This window comes from Protopterus annectens, chromosome 10.part0 (genome assembly GCF_019279795.1).
Source record: "Protopterus annectens isolate FY-2018-M chromosome 10.part0, PAN1.0, whole genome shotgun sequence".
Lineage (NCBI taxonomy): Eukaryota > Metazoa > Chordata > Ceratodontiformes > Protopteridae > Protopterus > Protopterus annectens.
The window spans coordinates 594,732,348-594,753,462 of record NC_056744.1 but is presented as its reverse complement, the minus strand read 5'-3'; the positions used below and the strand labels follow the sequence as shown (position 1 = coordinate 594,753,462).

The following is a 21,115-nucleotide window of genomic DNA, read 5'->3' as shown; positions in this document are numbered from 1 at the left end:
AAACGTATGTTCCCAGTTACCTATTTCGCCCCTATCACACCTCCAACATTTGCGATCTACCTCAGGAAAAATATCTTTGAAGTCTGTTGGTGTTTAAAATACCTATGAAACATGTCCAAAGATCCTAAACCTTCTGGAATTTTGTTGCGTACCTGGGAGACATACATATGTCCTCCTCCTCTGAGTGATTCTTAGTTATTATGTAATATTTTTTCTGCCCTACAAATTATTCATTTTTTAACAGCAGCTTCTGTTCTAGACTCAACTAAAAACCCTACAAGAACAGTTCTTTCACTTAAGATTCCCTATCCCTTTCTGTTTGCCTATTATCAACCACTGGTAGGGAACACTGTCTCTTGCCTGCAGTCGAAACGTCTGTTACCTTTCCCTCTCGAGTTATGTACTTCCAGCACCTTGGTTCTTTTACCAGTTTTATTCAGTCCAGTATAAAACTAAAGGGACTAAAAACATTTTCACTGCTTGTATCTTACTATCCATGTCTGTAAACAAGAGCTTCCAGTTTCTCAGTTTGTTTATTGACATTTGATTACCGGGAAAGCCTAACTGGGTAGGAGCCCATTTTCAGCAGATACCCAGGGAGAAAAGCTCCAAAGTATTACAAAACATTTTAAGAACAATATTTTTGCAGTCTTTAAAGTAATACTAAAAACAAGTACAGTTTAAATAATTATGGCAAATTAGACACTATATGAAAACATTGGTTAAGGATAAGTGCAAGTTATGTGACAATGATTTAATAGTTGGAGAAAAGTTAGCCAGTTTATAGAGAAGTTAATAAATTAGTATAATACAAACATGAGTTGCAGTACGAAGTGAGAGAAAAGCAGACTCAAGGTATTTAGAGAGAATTCCAGGTGAGGGAAATTGATAGAAGTAAGGAAGTGAGTAAAGAATGGAGAGTAAGGAGATGTAAAGTGTAAAACAGATATTTGCTCACACCTTACAGCTTTAGGGATACAGTGTATCATGGTGCTAAGCAAGAACAGAGCCAGCTTTTGGCTAGGAAGTTTTTCAGAATGGTTTTGAAGGATGCAAGGGAGGGATATTGACCTGATGGATAAAGATGAGGAGTTCTATGTCTTAGCAACCTAGTACAAGTACAGACGATGCCCAGCAGATTTGATAGGTTTGTGGACAGATAGAAGTTTTTGGGTACTCTATCGTAATGACCTACTAGGATTATCGTTGTGTAGAATGTTTAGTGCTGGACAAGATGACAGATTATGGATAATTTTATAGGTGGTAAGAACCTGTGTGTGTATGTTAGTTGATGGGGTAGTTCTAACCAGTTTAAGCTTTTTAGTGCTATACAGTGGTGGGTTCTGAAGGAGGTATTTGCTAGAAATTTGGCAACTTTTTTTTATATAGTATTATTCAAGTTTTCATTTTTTTGATGACCTGAAGATTAGTAAGGATAGGAGCACCATAAAGAAGTGTGGAGAGAAGATAAGCAGTGATAAGTGTAGCTTTAGTTGTGTTGGTGAAAAGGTTTTTGACTCTCTAAAGCATCCCTAGATTTTGATGAGCAATTTTGCATATGCAAGTTGAATTTTAGATTGTCATCCACAATAATTTGTTACAAGAAGTGACTTCAGTGGTTGTATTATTGACAAGAGTACTTTTTTTCAAGGTAGAGGGATTTGAGGAGAAATGTAGGAGACCAAGGATAGAGCCTTGTGGTTCATCGGTGGTGACTGGGAGAGATGGAGGAGTGCCATTTTGATGACTGATAACTATTTGTTTTTTGCATTATCCTTTTATTTAGTCTCTTCCTGTATATCCCGCTTTAATAGAAACATTTTTAATCTATACTCCTAAGTACTTCACTGTATCATGTCCCCATAAAAGTATCAATATTGCTGAACCAGTTCATGTGTAGGTAGATAATTTACAGATGTAGTCTGTTTTATATCCTGAATAGACTTGATACTGTTTCATAATGTTCCACAACTCTGAGATTTCCTTTTCTAGATTTAGTGGGTACAAAATAATGTCTTCTGCAGATAAAGGCAACTCTTCTTTATTACCATACCAATTATATCCTTGCATTTCTGAGTCTCATATTTTCTTTGCCAGTGGCTCTAAATGTAAATTAACTAACAAATGGGAAAGAGGGCACCCCATGCCAGATTCCTGTGTGCAAGCCCAATTTAACAGAGTGGAACCCTCCCACATTAATTCTTGCCTCCAATCCTTTGTATATTCTTATTAACTTTATTATTATATCAGGGAATGCAAATGCTTCCATTGTCCTACTCCTAAAATCCCAGCTTACTCTATCAAATGCTTTCTCTGCATCAGTACCCACTGACTACAGTGGTATTTTTCTTACTTTCGGCTTCCCTCTGGATCATCATCATCACACTGCTAATGTTAAATGTTTGCCTGTCCTCCACAAAACCACATTAATCCGTATCTGTCAATTTTGGCAAAAGCTTTGCATTGTTTTAGCTAGTATAGACATGAACACTTTATAATCATGGTTTAAAGTTAAAGGTGGTCTATGTGAAGGTAGGTCTGATGGGTCTTTTACCGTCTGTAGGCAATACAGCTGTGGCAGCTTTTCTCCAAGATGTTGGTGCACCACCTCCTTTTAAAATACTGTTAAATAAAATCTTCCATGTCTTTATCACTTTTTTCCCTCCTGTCTTCCAAACGACTTCAGGAAATGCCATCTGTTCCTGGAGACTTTCCTAAAGATTGATAATTCATCACCATTTTTATTTAGTCTCCTGTCTTAACTGTTAGTTGCTGAGCCTCATCTACCTCTAGCCTTGGCATAATTGAGTCTTCCATAAATATTTCCATTTGTGCTCTTTCTTGATTTCCCCATTTCTCTGCTTTATGCAAATTTTCATAAAATTTCTAAAATGTGTCTTAACTCTACAGGATTTTTGGTTAGTTTTCTTGTTATAGGCTTCCCACTTTTGGCAGCAACCCATTTTTACTTTCTGTTATCTAAGCCATTGTGCTAAAAGTTTTGTGCTCTGGAGTTATCAAAAAATAGTTGCTTAACAGCAATTTTTCTAAAGTGATGCATATTATCCAGGTAGTCCATTATTTTATCTTTAGCCCTCTGCATTGTGCCTCTTCTTCTGTAAGATTCCCCTTATTCCACAGTACTTTAACCTATGTCAGACCCTATAAGTAATTACTATTACTTATTAACCATATTTCTATCTCTTATTTCTTCCCTATTTTTAAACTCCATTTTCATTTTATCTTACTCACTAGTTATAACTTATGAAGATAGTTCTATTTTCTCTAATAACTCTTGAGTAATCTCTACTACCCATTCTTTAAATTAGTCTCTTTTTAACAGGTAGGTAGGAAAGCAACAATGTCTTAATTTCATTCACCCTAAATTCCTATCTTAAGTTTTTATTGCTGCATGATCTGAAATAGTTATTTGGATATCTGTTGAAACTTTCAATTAAATGCACATGTTTCTGTGAAATATAATTCCTATCTAGTCTAGCTCAGTTATTGTACCTTGGAAAATCTTATGTAAATTCTGTCTGAGACCCTTCTACTGAATTCACATCTTCCATACCAAATATTTTTGAAATTTCTTCTTAAATCTACCCTCTCTTGTTATATTTGCTCTTCTAGATCCCCCTGATACATCCTCACTATTGGAAATAATGTTCCAGTCCATACCTATAAGTAATGTTCTCTGCTGAAAGCTGATTATTTTCCCCAAAATGTCTTTAAGCTACATAATAGTAATTTTTGGTGGAATATAAATACATGCCAGCATTATCCTCATCCCTTTCCAGTAGCCCATTGCTATCACAAATCTACTGTTATTGATGGTTTTCCCCTCTTCTGTCATTGTTGGAATCCCTTTAGCAATTAATATTATTAATCCCTTTTCCCTTTGTCCCTGATATTCTGCTGAATATCCATCCTGAAATCTTTTCTTTTTCAAACTCACATGCTGATTTCTTTCCAAATGTGTCTCCTGCAGCATTGCTATTTGCATTCTGCAGTTCTTAATATACAAGTCAGTATTCTTTTTTTCTATCCATTTTACACCATTTAGATAATATAAAGTAGCCATTATGATTAAAAGCCGTTTCTACCTATTACACGTATATTCCTAGCTTTCGTGTTACATGCACACTGTTTGGTAGCTAAAATTCTGTACAGTTTTCCTCTCATCTCCATTTAAAATTGTCACATTTTCAAGACATTTTATTGTAATGAAAACCCTCAAACAGAAGAAAACACTACATTTTCAAAACTTCCCCATTCCCTATTAACGTAGAACAAACGCACAACACAATGTACATCTTCAAAAAAATGAAGTTTAACCTTCCAGATAGGAACTGCCACAAACATTACCTAACCTAAATTTAACTTTACCCATGCTAAAGCACATGCTGCAGCCTTTGATGTTCTTCGTGTTTCACTGTTGCAGTCATTACATTTGGGGTTATCTGCTTGCAGTAGCCCTCAGTCGGCCTGATTAACAAAGTCTTGGGTCCTGTGTTGGTTGCTGTCCCTTCTTCCATGACGTCAGGTCGTTGGGTATAAAACATGCAGCCAACGCCATTACATCAGTCTTTCTTGCCTTGCGGTGCTTGAAGCAGAAGCAGTTCACAAGTGCCTGCCGGCCAACTCCTGAAATTTTCGTTTTCGAGTTTCAGAACTGAAGTCTTCAACTAAAGCTAAGTACCCCATTGGGGAAACTTTTTCTTGCTCCTTACCGATGTCAGTAAAAGTTAATAATTGCATTACTTGTGGAAAGCAAATACCTCATAAAGATTTTCATTCGTACTGTATTCCTTGCCTAGGCCCTGACCACGACGTACCTTGTTGTCGGTTTTGTGCTTTATTTAATTAGCGCACTATCTGTCGTCGGTATATTTTTGCCTCTAAATATTTCCGTTCTCGGTTTAATTATCCAGAAATGTCATCGGTTAGCCACCCGACTACCGGGATTTCGAAAAAACGCAAAGATAAAGACAGAGACAGGCCGCCGAGGTCCAAAACTGCTAACAATGCTTCTCCTAAGCCAGTCGCCAGTTCGCCGGTACTCAGAGAGGTGCTTTCGCAGCCCCCGATACCCGCTACCTCTGATTCGCAGGCCTCTACTGAGACCCATTCGGAGTCCGGTATGCCACGATATGCTCCAGCTATGGAACCCGTGGATGTCTCTACCTTGGATGGTTCCGGAGCCGCTGTGCAGGCACCGGCTTCTGAGGGTGTATTCAGGCCTACGGGCTTGCATATTAAACCGACGCCTCCTTCTTCATTTAGGCCTAAATCTCGAACCATGCCTAAAAAACTTGATGCCCAGGCCGCATGCTCAGGCCTCTATGCCTAAAAAACAAATAAGAATGGCTGAAAATCTTATAACTCTAATCAGGGGAAGCCAACCTCCCCCTTCTAAGAGACCTAGAACTGAAGTTGTTTATGAATCTTCTGAACAGGATTCTGATTTTTCTGATTCTTCTGATGATCTGGATTTGCCCTTATCTACTTATGAGGATTCTGATGCAGAGGACTCTATTCCTTCTGCTTCCCCTCCAGAGGATTTTTCTTTTGGTGAAACCTTACATACTCTAAGGGAGCATTTCCACTGGGAAAGCCAGGATTTTTCTGATTCAAAAAAGAGGCTTAGGGATTTCTTACTCCTGCCTCAGCATAGGCCTTTAGCTATTCCTCCTGTATTAGACATTGTTGATGATGCATTTTTGGAATCTAGTTTGGCCCCTGATTCTTTGCCTCCTGCTCCCAGAAAACCTGACAGATATTACAGGGTTCCTGTTTCACACAAGTTCCTTTTTAAAAATCATATTGCAGATCCAGAGACTATTTCACAGGGACCCAAGGGCATTAAGGCTCTAATGCTACAAATCCTACCCCTTCTGATAGAGACTCCAGGGTGCTGGATAGATGGGGTAAGAAGGTTTACACTTCTGCAGCCTTGGCCATTAGGGCTTTAAACTGCCAGTTTCATATGTTAAAGTATGAGCAACATGTTATTGGATTGCTTAAACAGAAAATGATATTGATTCCTGAATGTGCGAAAATAAAGAATTACAGGATTTAATGCATTCTGCTGAACAGGTTGGAAAACATATTTTGCAATGTGGATTTGATTCCTAAGAGGCCTCTTGCCAGGGCGGCTTTTACTGGATCTGTGCTCAGAAGGCATGCTTGGCTTAAGGAGCAATCTTTGCCTGATCATGTTAAAGCTAAATTGTTGGATGCTCCCTTAAATCAGGACCACCTGTTTGGCAGCAAGGCTGAGGAAGTTCTTAAAAAGATGGGAGATGAAGCTAAATCTATGCAAACTGTTAAAGATTTTTACAAGTTCATCCTTCTAGATTTAGTAGGCATTGACCGTCTAAGAATTGGTCCTTTCCAGCCCCTTCCAGGTCTTCTCAAGCCAGACCCAGACGCAGCAGAAACCCCAGGTTTCAGTCCCAGGGGAGACGCAAGACTAAGCAGGGGGGGGGGGGGTTCCGCACCCAAATCAGTGAGTAATAAGACTTCGCCCTATGGAAAACTATCTCAGTGACTTGCTTTTAAAATTTCAAGCACTTCACAACTGAATGCTCCTTTAGGTGGAAAGATTGGTCTGCAGGCCAAAAACTGGGAACTCATTGCCCAGGACAAATGGGTTTTAAATATAGTGTCCCAAGGATACAGATTTCACTTTCACACCTTACCAACACCAAGCGGGTGGCCAGATCTACCCCCAAATCAGTGGGCAGAGGCCCAAAATCAAGTAATCTCCCTCTCAAGCATGGGGGCTATTCAGTTGGTACCAGAAGAGTAAAGAGGCAAGGTTTGTATTCGAGACTTTTTCTGGTACCCAGAAAAGGCAATACATGGCATCCTATCCTGGACCTTTCTACTTTAAATACCTTTCTGGTGATTCCAAAATTCAAGATGCTGACTCTTCACCAGCTGCTTCCTATGCTAGACAAAGATGCATGGTTGGCAACACTAGATTTAAAAGAAGCATATCTACATATCCCTGTCAGGGAGTCTTGCAGAAGATACCTACGCTTCAAAGCAGGCGACATGCACCATCAGTTCTCTGCACTGCCCTTTGGCTTATCTACTGCGCCCAGGGTATTCACAAAGTGCCTAGCTCCAGTCATTGCATTCTGCAGGCAAAGAAATATTCAAATATATCCATACCTGGATGATTGTCTAATTCAGGCAGAAAGCCAGGACGTTCTTTTTAATCATCTGGCCTTTGTTCAAAGGATACTGACTTGTCTGGGGTACACTGTAAACAAAAAGAAATCACACCTGGTACCCTGTCAACAAATTATATTCCTGGGAGCAAGTTTGAATACAGCTTCCCAGATGGCTTTCCTCACGTCAGAGAAACTGACTCATTTGACAACCTACTTCAAGCAAGTGGCCACAAAAACCCAATTATCTGCAAGGCAAGTACTGTAGGCCTTGGGGTTCATGGCCTCCTGCATTCTTCTAATTCCATATGCAAGGCTGCATATGAGGAAACTGCAATGGTATTTCAAAAGCCTATGGTGTCAACATTCACAGGATCTAGAAGCTATGATTCATTTCATACCTTGTCTACGCCTAGAGTTCCTTTGGTGGGCAGAGACCTGCCACCAAAACAAGGGACTACCATTCACACTACCCCCTACCGCCCAAACCTTAACAACAGATGCATCAGACTATGCATGGGGGGGCTCAGCTGGCAGGGAAATGCATTCAGGGCAAATGGAACCCAAGTCAGATCCACCTACACATAAATCAAAAGGAAATGTTAGCTGTACAGAATGCTCTGACAGCTTCAAGGACCACATTCTTCAGGGCAACTAATGGTAAAGACGGACAACACCATGGTCATGTGGTATATAAACAAGCAGGGGGGTACACACTCTTACCCCCTCTGCAGATTAGCCATGGCATTGTGGAACACAGCCTTGAGATACCAAGTGAATCTACAAGCTCAATTCCTGCCAGGAAAACTAAATACACTGGCAGATGGACTAAGCAGAAACCTCATGGACCCACACGAGTGGAAACTGGAACCAAGGATTTTCAACATGTTGACAAGCAAATGGGGGAGCCCAGATATAGACCTGTTTGCCTCCCCCCCAGAACCATCAATTGGACAAATTTTGCATAAGGATTCCCCACAAACTAGCTTGGAAAGTGGATGCTCTGTCCTTCAGCTGGAAAAAACTATCAGTTTATGCCTTTCCTCCTCTGCCTCTGCTCTCCAAGGTACTACTAAAGATCAAATAGGAGAAGCCAAGGATGATTTTAATTGCACCAGACTGGCCACGCCAACACTGGTACCCCCTCCTGCACAGTGTGTCACGCTTGGCCCCATGGCACCTGCCTCCGACTCCTTCCCTGTTGTCTCAGCAGGGGAACCATATTCTGCACCCTCAGCTGCAAACCCTGAACCTAGCAGCCAGGCTAATTACCTAATCTCTTCTTTTCCACCCCTCAGTAAATCAGTGATGGATATCATTTTAGAGGCTAGGTGGACTAGTACTAGAAAATGTTATGTTGCAAAATGGAAAAAAGGTTTTGTACCTGGAACCAATCTCATGGTTTGAGTGCAGCAGTGCCAAATTTACCTCAGATTCTGCAATATTTGACTGAGATGCTTCATAAGGGCTTGTTCTTTTCCTCCATCAAAATTCATGCCTCAGCCATTTCAGCTCATTATAGCATAGAGCCTCCCCTCTTCTCTCATCCACTGCTCAAGCAGGTCCTCAAAGGGGCCAAAAATTAAGGCCACTGAGGAGAGCTCCAACTCCAGCCTGGGACCTTAACTTTGTCTTGGACAAAATCACTCTTCCTCCTTTTGAGCCAGCTGCTACTGCAGATTTAAACTTCCTTTCCTGGAAAACAGCTTTCCTTTTAGCAATCACTTCTGCAAGAAGGGTATCTGAGTTACAAGCCCTTATGGCAGTGGAGCCTTTCATCATCTTTCATGCGGACATGCTGTTTTTCAGACCCAATCCCTCCTTCATGCCCAAGGTGGTATCCAGTGTGGCTCTTAAATCAGTCCATTCATTTGCCTACCTTCTTTCCTAATCCACAGAACAAAGGGGAATGGATACTGCACTCCTTAGATGTGCACAGATAACTTAGATTCTACTTGGACAGGACTAAACCTCAAAGGAAATCCGAACAACCGCTGGTGGCATTTGCTGCAGGGACAGAGGGGGACGCTATTTCTAAGCAAACCATTTCAAAATGGATAGGCCAGTGCATTCATTTCTGCTATAAGTACCATGGAAAACCTAACCCACAGGGCATCAGACCCCATTCAACCAGGGCTGCATCTACCTCTACAGCCTTTATCAGCGGCGTCTCTACAAGGGACATCCTAGAAGCTGCTACCTGGAGTTCTGTACATACTTTCACCAAGCATTATCATTTGCCAATTTTCTCTAAATCCAGAGCTGGTTTTGCCACTGCAGTCTTGCAGGGCCTTATAGCTAGTCCTAATTCTACTTAAATTCCTCCTCCCAACCTTAGCTTTAGGAATCTACCCAAATGTAATGACTGCAACAGTGAAACATGAAGAACATAGTACAGTTGTGTACACTTACCATAAATGTAGATGTTCAAGTGTATTCATTGTTGCAGTCTGGGTTACCCTCCCTCCAACCCCCTTTCTTCTTTTGGTTATACCTCTATTCTCATTTACTATGCTCAATAAGCTTTTTGGTGTATTTGCTTATTTGTTGTATGTATATCCTTGTATTATGGATTTAATTACTTCCCATTAGGGGGGCGCCTGACATCTGGAGCAAGAAAAACTGATGTAATGGCGTCGGCTGCATGTTTTATACCCCTGACGACCTGACGTCATGGAAGAAGGGACAGCAACTGACACAGGACCCAAGACTTTGTTAATCAGGCCGACTGAGGGTTACTGCAAGCAGGTTACCCCAAATGTAATGACTGCAACAGTGATTACACTTGAACATCTACATTTATGGTAAGTGTACACAACTGTACTTTCCCATTTACAGTGATTGCTAACTGTTCTTATCTCTGTTCCCCTCCCAGATGTGAAAAAATGCTTGCATGTTTTCAGAAAATATTAACTTTTAGCCCTAAGAAAAAGTGCAACAGTTATTTTTAAATAAAATTAAATTGTACACTGTTCTAGTAAATGCATTAAAGTATTCAGGATGCTATCTCTTATTCACTTATCATAGTTTCAAGCTTTATTTTTCACTAAACTGCTTGCTGTTGAACCTTTAAATGTTGCATTTCCCTCAAAGAATGCACAGAACACATTGCTTTCACTGCATACAGCTAGTCTGCATGTAAACGTAGTAAGCAAAGAATCTTTGTAAACTTCACCCAGAACAGAATATACAGCTGCCTTAGCAGCAGATTTCGAATCCCACTGAACATTTGCTAATGGGGTAAAATAAGCTAATATCTTTGCAGATATAAGAAGCTTGACATTTTCCATGACTTTCATCATTTTGTTTTATTTTTTCAAGCTTACTTGTTTATAGCTTAAGCCAAAGTCATTAATCTAGACTTTCACCCTTGTGAAAAATAAAATATCTTAATGCTACATATAGTGTAATTGTAATCCGTGCATGTTTACACCCTAGACCCCCACCCCACCCTAGCAGCCCAAGATCACAGCCTATCAACATTAAGCTTGCTTTTGTCCAACCTTTCTTGTCTTGTACTGTAAAGCTTGTATTTCATACAACTAAAAAAGTACTTCTTTACTTTAATATTTTAACACATAAAACAGACTTCCCCTGCATTTAAAATACCCCTGATTACACACTACACAAAACTGCTTATATATATATATGTGTGTGTGTGTGTGTGTGTGTGTGTGTGTATGTATATATATGTATATATGTATATATATATATATATATATATATATATATATATATATATATAGACACACACAGACACAACTGCTGTAATATATGTAGGTATGTATAACATGAAATGTTTTATACAACTAATAACAATAAGAACAAACATTGTTTCACTTAGTTACTTTTTCACCCTTTAGTGTCCTTTTAAACAGTAATGAGGTAAGTGGGGTATATACTTTTCAGTCCACCTACAAATTTAACAAAGTCAACAAAACTCCAGCCTCCAGCCATTTTTTAGCCACTTTTTCTTGCAAACCCATATTTCATGTGGTTGATGCTTTATTCACCAATGTCAGCATTACTGGTCTTTTTCGTGTACATCTCCATCTACCAACCAGACTCTGGTTTATGTCCAAGGTACTTTGGATTCTTTAGACAGCTGCTGTGCTTTTTTCTGTTTCTTAAGCATTTTCCTGTGCAACACTGGAAAAGGTTTCACTGGCAAATTCTCTCTGAACTTTATTGTCAGAAGAATGAGAAGTAGAACCCCCTTCTGTTTGCTGGCTGCCTTTTTGTTAAACGTGATTTACCCCCTTGCCTGTTTTGCATTAAAAAAATTTCTGAGATCCTCCAGGAAAAAATATTTTGAAGACAATTGGATACAGCAGCTTGACTGTCATGCCTGCCATTTGAATTTCTCTGATTGCTAGGATACATTTGCTTCTCTTCTGCGTGGTGTACAGTGAATAATAATTTTTCGCAAATAATATTTTTTCCTTTCTGCCATAGTTTTGCCATGATCAACTCTTCTGCCAGTATAATTGCATCTTTACTAATACAAGTCTTGGCTGATTTCTCATGTCCAGGTTTGCATCATACATTCAATGTGCCCTTTCAATTAACAAATGCTGCTATGGAATATTAGTATAGTTGCTTATTTGTGCTTTCATAAAATTGATACAGTCTGATGTCTTGACTGAAATCACTGCTGCAGTATTCTTGACAAATGGGTTTTCACCTCTAATGTCCATCCTGTTCCAAAGCTTTATTTTCAGTGGGACGTATTTCAGGCGTATGACCTCAGCTTGTATGTGTTCGGGTAGAAATACAGACGTATGTGCATGGATCCCCAGACTGTCTCACCGCCAGCCCAAACACAGGTCATGCATCCATCGGACTCTTTACTGTTTGCGTCGTTGGTACCTTGGCATCATTTGTTTCATTTGGATAAGTGCCCCATTTTGGAACCTTCCTTTTTACCATACGTTTTATTGGTGGAAAGTTACAGATGTCAGGAGAGGCAAGTGCGAGTGTGGTAGGTAGATTCCATAGAAGGGTTTGCTTGCCACGTGTCTTTTTTTTCTTTGACCCAGAACACGATCACAAAGCCTGCACTGTTTGTTCCAAAAGCCTTTAGGTCTAGGCTGTCTGCTCTTAACACCTTCCTAAAGACCCAGAGTCTTAAAGGCTTGGCTCAGTTCAAGATGGCTGACTCAGCATCCTTGAATGCCTGTCTTCCAAAAAAAAAAAAAAAAAAAAATGAATGGATCAGCAGTCCATTGTTTCTGACTAATGTACCCACTGAGGTTACAAAACCCATGGAACATCAGACTTCTGCTCAGTTGCTTGCTACATAGACCCCATTGAAAGCTGTTATGGCTCCTGACGCCTTGCAGACTGCCAGTATGTCTCAGGAACCATGCCTAATTATTTCTGAAAGACTGCACAGCATCCCACAGATTTTAGTTAGGGAAGAGATCCCAGGCTGTCTAATAGAGGTCAGGCAGGATTCCAAGCCTCCATGTCTCATACAGGGGGTTCCTATTAGATGACCGAAGATGCATTTGAAAAAATACGTCTTGGTCAAACTTGAAAAGGCAAAATGACGAAGCAGCATATAAGCAAATTCTTTCCCTGGGAAAGAAATTGCTTGACCGCGTCCATTACTTTGCCATTTTCGTCACTATAGTGCAATCTCAGAGTTGGTATATTTAAAAAGGGGGGGTGTGGGGGGCACAGCCCCGCACGCCGGGGGGTGTGGGGGCAAAGCTCCCTACTTTGTTTTAAGTGTTTTTTTGGAACAGCGATTTTTTTTCCCTTGGAAAAAAATCGCTGTTCTAAGCGTTCAAATTTGTAATCTTTCGCTTACATGGGGTCAATAAATCATCATTCACTTTTCTGAGTGTTCGATGATTTAATATAGACCCCATACAGGTGGAGGTCACACCTGTAAAGAACAACAGAAATTTAAGCATGTGGCCTCTCCATCAGCAGCTAGGGAGACTTAATGGATGTACTTTTTTGTTCCTTCCAGTTTCTTTGGTACAGCAGAAAATCACGGCTCTTTTCATACTCTGCCAGCCTTTTCTTCATTTTATCCACTGATTTTTGCAGTTTTATCAGCTCATCAGAATAGCTGTTTAAAGCTTCTTCGATTTTATCCAACCTTTTGTTATGTGAATTGATATACTCTTTTTCAGAGTTTTATTTATTTTAATTACTCAAGTACATTTGATTTCTTTTTTCCTCTAGGTTGCTGGAAGCCATCTCTTGTACCAAAGCAGAAACTTGAACTGCTTTTTGCTGAACAAGTCCAGGAAGTTTCCCAGCCATTGTTTTCTTTTCACCTTTTCTGGTCGATTTTCTTTCAGATTCTTTGTTTCTTTTTTGCTGAAATCTAGGCAATGTACTTAACTTACCAGTAACTGAATTTTACTTGAGCTGAAAATATCACTGGCTCTTACTTTTCATTTTTTTTTCACATTGGGAGAGCTGAAATTAAGGTGTTGATCAGTGTGCAGCCTTCTGCGAAGCCTGTAGTTCAAACTTATCCAACTGTTCTGTGTGAGACTGTGTGTGTGTTTTATATATATATATATATATATATATATATATCGACACGGAATCCGACGGGTCGAAAACACTGACAACGCAGATGACCGACAAGGTGAGAACCCGACGGACTTGGTAAGTGTGCGATAGAGTGAGGGATTTAGTGTTAGGGAGCGGACAGGTAAGTGTGCGATAGTGAGGGACTGTGGGTTTAGGGGTGGGTTAAGTGAGTTAGGGTTAGGGTGCAGGTAGGGTGAGTGTGCGGTAGTGTCGGATCTTGGGGTTAGGGGTGGGTAAGTGAGTTGGGTTAGGGTGCAGGTAGGGTGAGTGTGCGGTAGTGTCGGACCTTGGGGTTAGGGGTGGGTAAGTGAGTTAGGGTTAGGGTGCAGGTAGGGTAAGTGTCGGTAGTGTCGGACCTTAGGGTTAGGGTTTGGGTTAGGGATAGTGGATATGTTATGTAGTGTACTGTGTTGTTTACGTGTAGTGTGTTGGTGTAATGGTATTCGGTGTTTTGCGTTGTCGGTATTTTTTGTTGTCGGTCTTTTGGTGTCGGTGATTTGTGTGTCGGTTTGGCGTTGGCATCTGAAGGTGATCCATATATATATATATATATATATATATATATATATATATATATATATATATATATATATATATATATATATAGGGTCTATGTTAAATATTCGAACATCCAAAATCTCGAACATTACATGGTCAAAACCAAATGTTCGAATATCAAAAAAAAAAAGAAAAACACACCTTAACAGTGTGACCGCCCTCACCCACCCCCCACTTATATATACCAACTCTGAGTCCGCACTTCAGTGCAGAAAAGGGAAATTCTCCCTATCTGCACCATACGGTGCCGTTGAAAGTCAGTTTTCAAACACTTGCCATTTCGAACATTTGGTCTCGACCATGTAACGTTCGAAATTGTGAGCATTCGAAGAATTGACATATATATATATATATATATATATATATATATATATATATATATATATATATACACACACACACACACGTATGTACATACGTGGGAGAGTACAGTGCTGTAGCACTACTGATGCTTTGCAGTTTTTTGTAAGTAACATTTATGAGCTAACTAGTTAATTGTCAACATTTAATAGCCAAACTGACTTATTTACATGTCTGTGAATCCAGCACTTAATGTAGTGCCAACTGTATTATGACCCCCAGCAACCCATGCAGTGTTGTTGCACAGGCACGCACACAGCCTCTCAGCATTTCCTCTTGCAGTGATAACAGGTTCACTCCTTGTTGCTCTGCTTTGAAATAGAACATATTAGGGATTATCTTTAAATCCCTCTTCTTGCATTTTGATCCTGACGCATAGCCCCATGGTAGTGCTCGTTGCTAATGTACATTAGCCATGACCCGTCTTGGCATGTGGCATTATCCAGGTGTATATCAGAACAACGAAGTTTTAAAACTTCAAATGTTCTAATATCAACCTGTTTTGAGCGAACGCTAAAAATAGCGAAGCTGCAGAACACCGAATTCTTTCCTAGGGGAAAGAATTTGGTTGGCCGGTTCTGTGGCTTTGCTATTTTCAGCGCTGTGGCGGAAATTTACGGGTCGGGTTCAGGTAAGTGTGTGATTGTGTGGTTGTTAGGGTTAGGGGTGGGTTAGGTGAGTTAGGGCGTGGGTTTGGTGAATTAGGGTTAGGGGTGGTTTAAGTGAGTTAGGGCGTGGGTTAGGTGAGTGTGTGATAGTGATGGACCTTAGGGTTAGGGTTTGGGTTAAGGTAAGTGGATAGATAGTAGTGTCTGTATAGTTTAATGTAGGGTTAGTTGTAGGATTATAAGTGTATGTGTGTGTATTGATGTTTTTTAGGTGTGCTTGTGTTGTGTGTATGTGTTTCGGAATAGCAAATTTTTTCCCAAGGAAAACAATTTGCTGTTCTGAATGTTCGATATTATGTAGTTTAGATATTTTAGGTTCGATGAAATAGCGTGCATTATTTTCATCTTTCGATAACGTGATATAAACGCGCATTATCCAGCCAGATCACTGTAGAGCACTACTTTCAGGAGCCTTATTGTTCTAGCACTACAACAGCCTTTGAATTGCTGCTAGAAAGAGGATTGTGAAGTGGATTGTGCAGTACATTGTGTTTCTGAATATCCCAGCATATTAAAGTGTTGGAAGCTGTAGTTGAATAAGTTAGACTGAATGAGTTTAGTAATTTTCTGTTGTCAGTTTCTTCTCTCTACTTGAACTCTTTGTAAACTAGCGTGTTGGTCAAGTGATGGTTTTGTGCATATTTGCTGTTACATGTTCCTTTGAATAATTTTCAGTATTTGTTTCTTTCTTTAGAGGAGCATTGAAAAATGTATTTAAAGGTTGGAATGCAAAATATTGTGTTATGCAGAACAGTAAATTAAATGTTTTTCTTTTCATTATGGGAACAGTCAGAATGTGGAAATCGCAGTAACCAGAATCCTGTCTTTTCTGGTGGGAGAATGCATACCAAACCACTTATCCCAGAGATGTGTTTTACAGTCACTGGAAATAGTACAGATGTCAACCTTTCAACTCCATACATAGATGAAGATGGAAACAGTCTTCTAGTTACTTGCAAGAATTGTTGTGTCTGTGTTCATGCAAGTAAGTGTTTTTAGAATGATGATTTAAATATTATTCTACAATTTTGTGTGCAGAGTGAGGTTTAATGCAGTCAGCTTTTAGAAGTTGGTGAGAACTACTTCCTGCTCTGCAGTTATATTACGTGATTGTTTATCAGTTCCTCTTCATTCAGGAGAGTCATTGGTGTAGTCCTTAGTATGTGGATTTCTTCACCTTACAAAGCACAGAGGATCCTGTCATTTTTCTTCAGCAAACATGCACTTTGTGAGAGCTAGTGCAAGTTCCTGAGGGCAGTGGATCCACTGACATAGGCTGGCACATTCCATCCATATTACCTGCTTTGCTGTTAGAAGCTCACTTAACTGCTTTTCCATTTTTTTGTAAGGTTTGTCATTCTAGACCTTAACTTTTTCATTCAGTAAGTACTGGATTTTCTTCAATGTTTTGAAATGAATTTGGGTTTAAGAAGTATTTTTATAAACTCTTCTTAAAAGCTTTAATTATTAATGTAATGTGTTCCCTACACAAGTTTGTTAAAAAAATGTCCCGTACAATTTCATTGTCTAAGTTTATTTTGATAGGCTGTTATAAAGTTTTTATATATTTACACTTCATCGACTGGGTTAGTCACAGTAGGCCACTGGCTTCTTTTTTGACTAGGAGAAATTTGGCCATGCCTCTAGAGAACTTCTGTTCTTTTTAAGTGCTGTGGTATCTTTTACATCCACCTGAGCTTCCACCACTTTGGGCAGATGGGGCCTTAGAAGAACAGACAGCACACAGTGCAGGAACCCCCTTATACTACACTGCAGTGTTAGTATTAGAAAATGAATCCGGCTACCTGGTGTTGGAATAGAATCGGGGCCTTCTGCACCAGAGGCAAATGCAGTATCTGTTGAACTACTGAGATTGCTCAAGTTGCATTGGCATGAAGAAATTTTCTTAAGTGTTAAGAAAAGTTTTCATTATTAGTGCAGAGTGTTTCCCACACAGGTGTGTTACAAGAATCGTATTGTCCTTTTTCTATATTTGTTTTGATAAATGGTAAACTCTCCGCTAACCAGCACCCATAGGGAGTAATAGATGCTGGATAACTCTATTTTCTGGTTGCTTGAGAGCTACTGTTAAAAATAGGCCTGACTAATACTGTACTCTGTATTGTTTGTTTAGTTTGACCTGTTCTCAGGTTGGGGACAGAGGGAATTTATTCCTATCTTCCTTTTTAAAATGGTAAAAACTCTAAAAATGTAAGGTATGTTTCTGGGGTGGTGGTGGGGGGGGCAAAGTGCAACACATGAAAATTGTACTGTATTTCTTCAATTTTTTTTTTTTTTTTTTTTTTTTTTTGCTGATTTGCCTGAGTTCTGGTTAACTGAGAGTTTACTGAATTTGTTTCATATAGTTGATGGTTTTGAGTAATGTAAAAACTTTTGTAAAGCTACTCCGATTAAAAGGGTGACAAACATTACAAACTTTTCTTCTGCAGAAGAAAATGTATGAATTAAGGAATTCAGATAAAATAAATGTTATTAAATGCTTTCCAGAGAGCTTCTGGCTGTCGGGCTTTGACCGGAGAGTGTAAAAAAAAGTGGTTGTCAAGAAATCCTTTTGTTTAGCATAGCTAATTGCTAAATGTGTATAGTAAAGGTCTAAAATGAAAATCACTCCATTATACTCCCCATTGATTAGGCCAGTTGTCGAGAACAGCTTGGGATGTATTTTGCTAAATAAATCAAACAATTAGAAAGACCCAGAAGGTTCCTAACCAAAAAGATAACAGGCCCAAAGTCCCTGAACTGCCAAGAGAGATTGAAAGCATTATCACTTTATTCTGTTTTATACACTTCTGAGGGGAGATCTCTGTTTTTCTTACTGCGTCATTAGAGACCCCGATTTTCCTGGATGTCTTGCTTCCCTGCAAGTCTAGTATCTAAATCAGTAGACCAGGGACTTAAATCTTCACCAGTAGATAAATCAAACCCTGTTTAAATCAGGTTTATAACCCAGCACTTCCCAATGTGCCGGGATAAATTTCATCTGCATGTTAAACAGTGTAATGCACTGTCTTCCTGTAAGCATAAACTAGATGACTGAATGGGTATCCACAAATTTACTCTGTGATTGATTGGCATGTCCCTGCTAGAGAAATGAGACACAGCCTGAGGGGAAGATATTAGCAAGGTGTGAATGTTCATACGTTACTGGCCTTGGAATGTCTGTGAAATGTGTAGAAATATGCAAACACTTGAACAGGAAAAAGAGAAGTCACTGTTAGTCCCAAAGGAGAAAGTGGCCAGATCTGCATCTTCCACAGTAGTCCCCAGAATAAAGATACATGTGTGTCCATTTGTTGAGAAACTCGACCTGCCTTTTTATGCATGCTTCAACATGTAGCATTTCTAGATTAGGGCTTGCCAACACTGATGCCAGTCATTCCTTTATTGGTTCATTCTGTCCTGATAGCAGCACAAGTATGGCCTTTTTGCCACACAACCAACATCCTTAAGCCAGCTGCTTATTTCTTAGGGCATCACTTGACATAGGCATTGTTTGTAAGGTAACTAATGCTTTTGCCTTTGACATTGTTGAGATGATGCATTGGGAATTGACCGATGCATTTGAATCTCAAAGCCTGATGGTCTCCATGCTTGTTTTCTGTAAAGCATAACTTACAGAGGGTCCCCCTTATAACCTACACCTGAGACCACACAGAAAAACGGAAAAGGTCTCTTCTGAAAAGGATTATTTTTTAAAAAGATTGATTCACCAACAGAAAAAAAGTCTATGATCAGGAAGATAATAGATTATAACCTTCTTATAACACTCAGTCTGTGTCCTCTGTTGAAGCTATTCATTTGATGCTTGCAAGTTTTGAATGGGAAAATGAAAGACTGCTGTTCAACAACTAGGAAAAAGAGTAAAGACATTGGTCTTTCCCTCTGTCATGTTCCTATCAAGGCATTTCTAATGCAACATGATGGAATTCTGATTTATAATACCCAGTACTTAAAGCACTACATAAAGCCCCCCCAAAGGTACACTATGCCTAAATATTAACCCTTTAACAACTCACCATTTTCTAAAAGACTGGTCAAAGTCAACTGCCTAACTGTTCTTGCAGGTTGTATTTATTTATTGATTGATTGATTTGATTGGCATTTGATTACCTGGAAAGTCTTAACTGAGTAGGAGCCCATATTCAGCAGATGCCCGGGGAGAAAAGCTCCAAAACATTTTTAGAATATTTTTGCAGTCTTTAAAATTAATACGAAAAACATGCACACTTCTAATAATTATACTAAATTATACATAAAATGAAAATATTGTTTGAGTAGATACGAGTTACATGACACTGGTTTAACAGTTAGAGAAAATTTAGCCTATTTATAGAGAAAATTAAAGGAAAGTTAGTATAATACAAACAGGAGTTGCAATACAATGTGAGAGAAAAGCAGGCTTTTGGAATATTTAGAGAGAAAGCCAGGGGAGAGAAATTGATAGAAGTAAGGGAGTGAAGAAGGGAGAATAAGGAGATGTTAAAGTATGAATAGCTATTTATCCACATTTAGTTATATATTTTATCCTGCTGTTGAGCAAGAACAGAGCTAGTGTTTGTCTTTCAGAATGGTTTTGAAGGATGGAAGGGGGTTATTGACCTGAAGGATAGAGGTAAAGAGTTTCAGGCCTTAGCAGCATGGTACAAGTATAGACAATGCCCAGCAGATTGGATAGGTTTGTGGACAGACAGGAGCTTTTGGTCACTGGATTGTAATGGCCAACTAGAAAAATTGTTTTGTAGAATGTTATGTACTGCTGTTCAAACAAACGTATTCTGGATAATTTTGTAGGTAGTAAGAAGCTGTTATGTATTATTTGATGGGGTAGGTCTAACCAGTTTAGGCTTTTTAGTGTTGTACAGTGGTTGGTTCTGAAAGGGGTATTTGCTGCTGATTTAGCAACTTTCTTAAGTATTGTTCAAGTTTTGATTTTTGTCTTCATGAAGATTAATATGAATGAGAGCACCATAAAGAAGTGTGGAGAGGAGATCAGTAATGGCAGGTGTTGCTTAGAAAGTTTTTGGCTCTCTAAAGCATCCCTAGTTAATATTTTGGTGAGTTTTTTCTTATGCAGTTTTGTATATGGAGGTTGAATTTTAAGATTATCATACACGTTCATCCCTAATAATTTACTATGAGAAGTGACTTCAGTTGTATTATCAAGAGAAAAGACTTGAAATTATGTTTTTTTCATGGGAGAGGGATATGGGGGGAAAAAAGTAGTAGTTTGCTTTTTAGGGCTACATACGAGTTGTGAGTTACAAAAAATGTGTTTCAGTAGCTGTTGAAGCTTCTTGAGTAATGTTTTGGAGGTGTTCCAAATTGTCAGATGTGGAAATGAGTGTGGAATCATCTGCATACCGAATTAGGGAGGCCTATTTTGTTGATGTATGGGGGGTGTTGGTGAGAATGTTAGAGGAGGGAACGAAGGATAGAACCGTGTGGTACAACCACTACTGACTGGGAGGTATGGAGCGAGGGTTGAGTGTCATTGTACTGATTGATACTTATTTGATAGGTAGTTTTTGAACCATAAAAGGGTGGAGTGAAAGAGATCTAATGAAGACGTTTGAAGTAGAAGTTTGCTGTGACAAACTGTGTCATAGGCTTTAGACAAGTCTCAAAATAAGGAGACTAGTTTACCATTATCTGTAGCTTTATTGACAATATCTATGTATGGTAGAAGTGCGGTGTTAGTACTGTGGGATGAACGGAAGCTGTGTTGTGTGGGGGACAGGAGTTTTTAATGTAGGAGATTAGTTTAGCAAT

The 21,115-nt window shown here is 39.3% G+C and overlaps 1 protein-coding gene across 2 annotated transcripts in view; it reads left to right on the top strand.

Annotated features, from left to right (window-relative positions):
- The window catches only part of KDM4A (lysine demethylase 4A), a 2,334,711-nt gene that overhangs the window by 1,342,701 nt on the left and 970,895 nt on the right, over nucleotides 1–21,115 (top strand). For both annotated transcript variants that reach the window (XM_044085421.1, XM_044085420.1), the window contains exon 14: nucleotides 16,115–16,310. In XM_044085421.1, coding sequence (XP_043941356.1) covers nucleotides 16,115–16,310 — 196 coding nt within the window. The remainder of the gene's footprint in view (nucleotides 1–16,114; nucleotides 16,311–21,115) is intronic.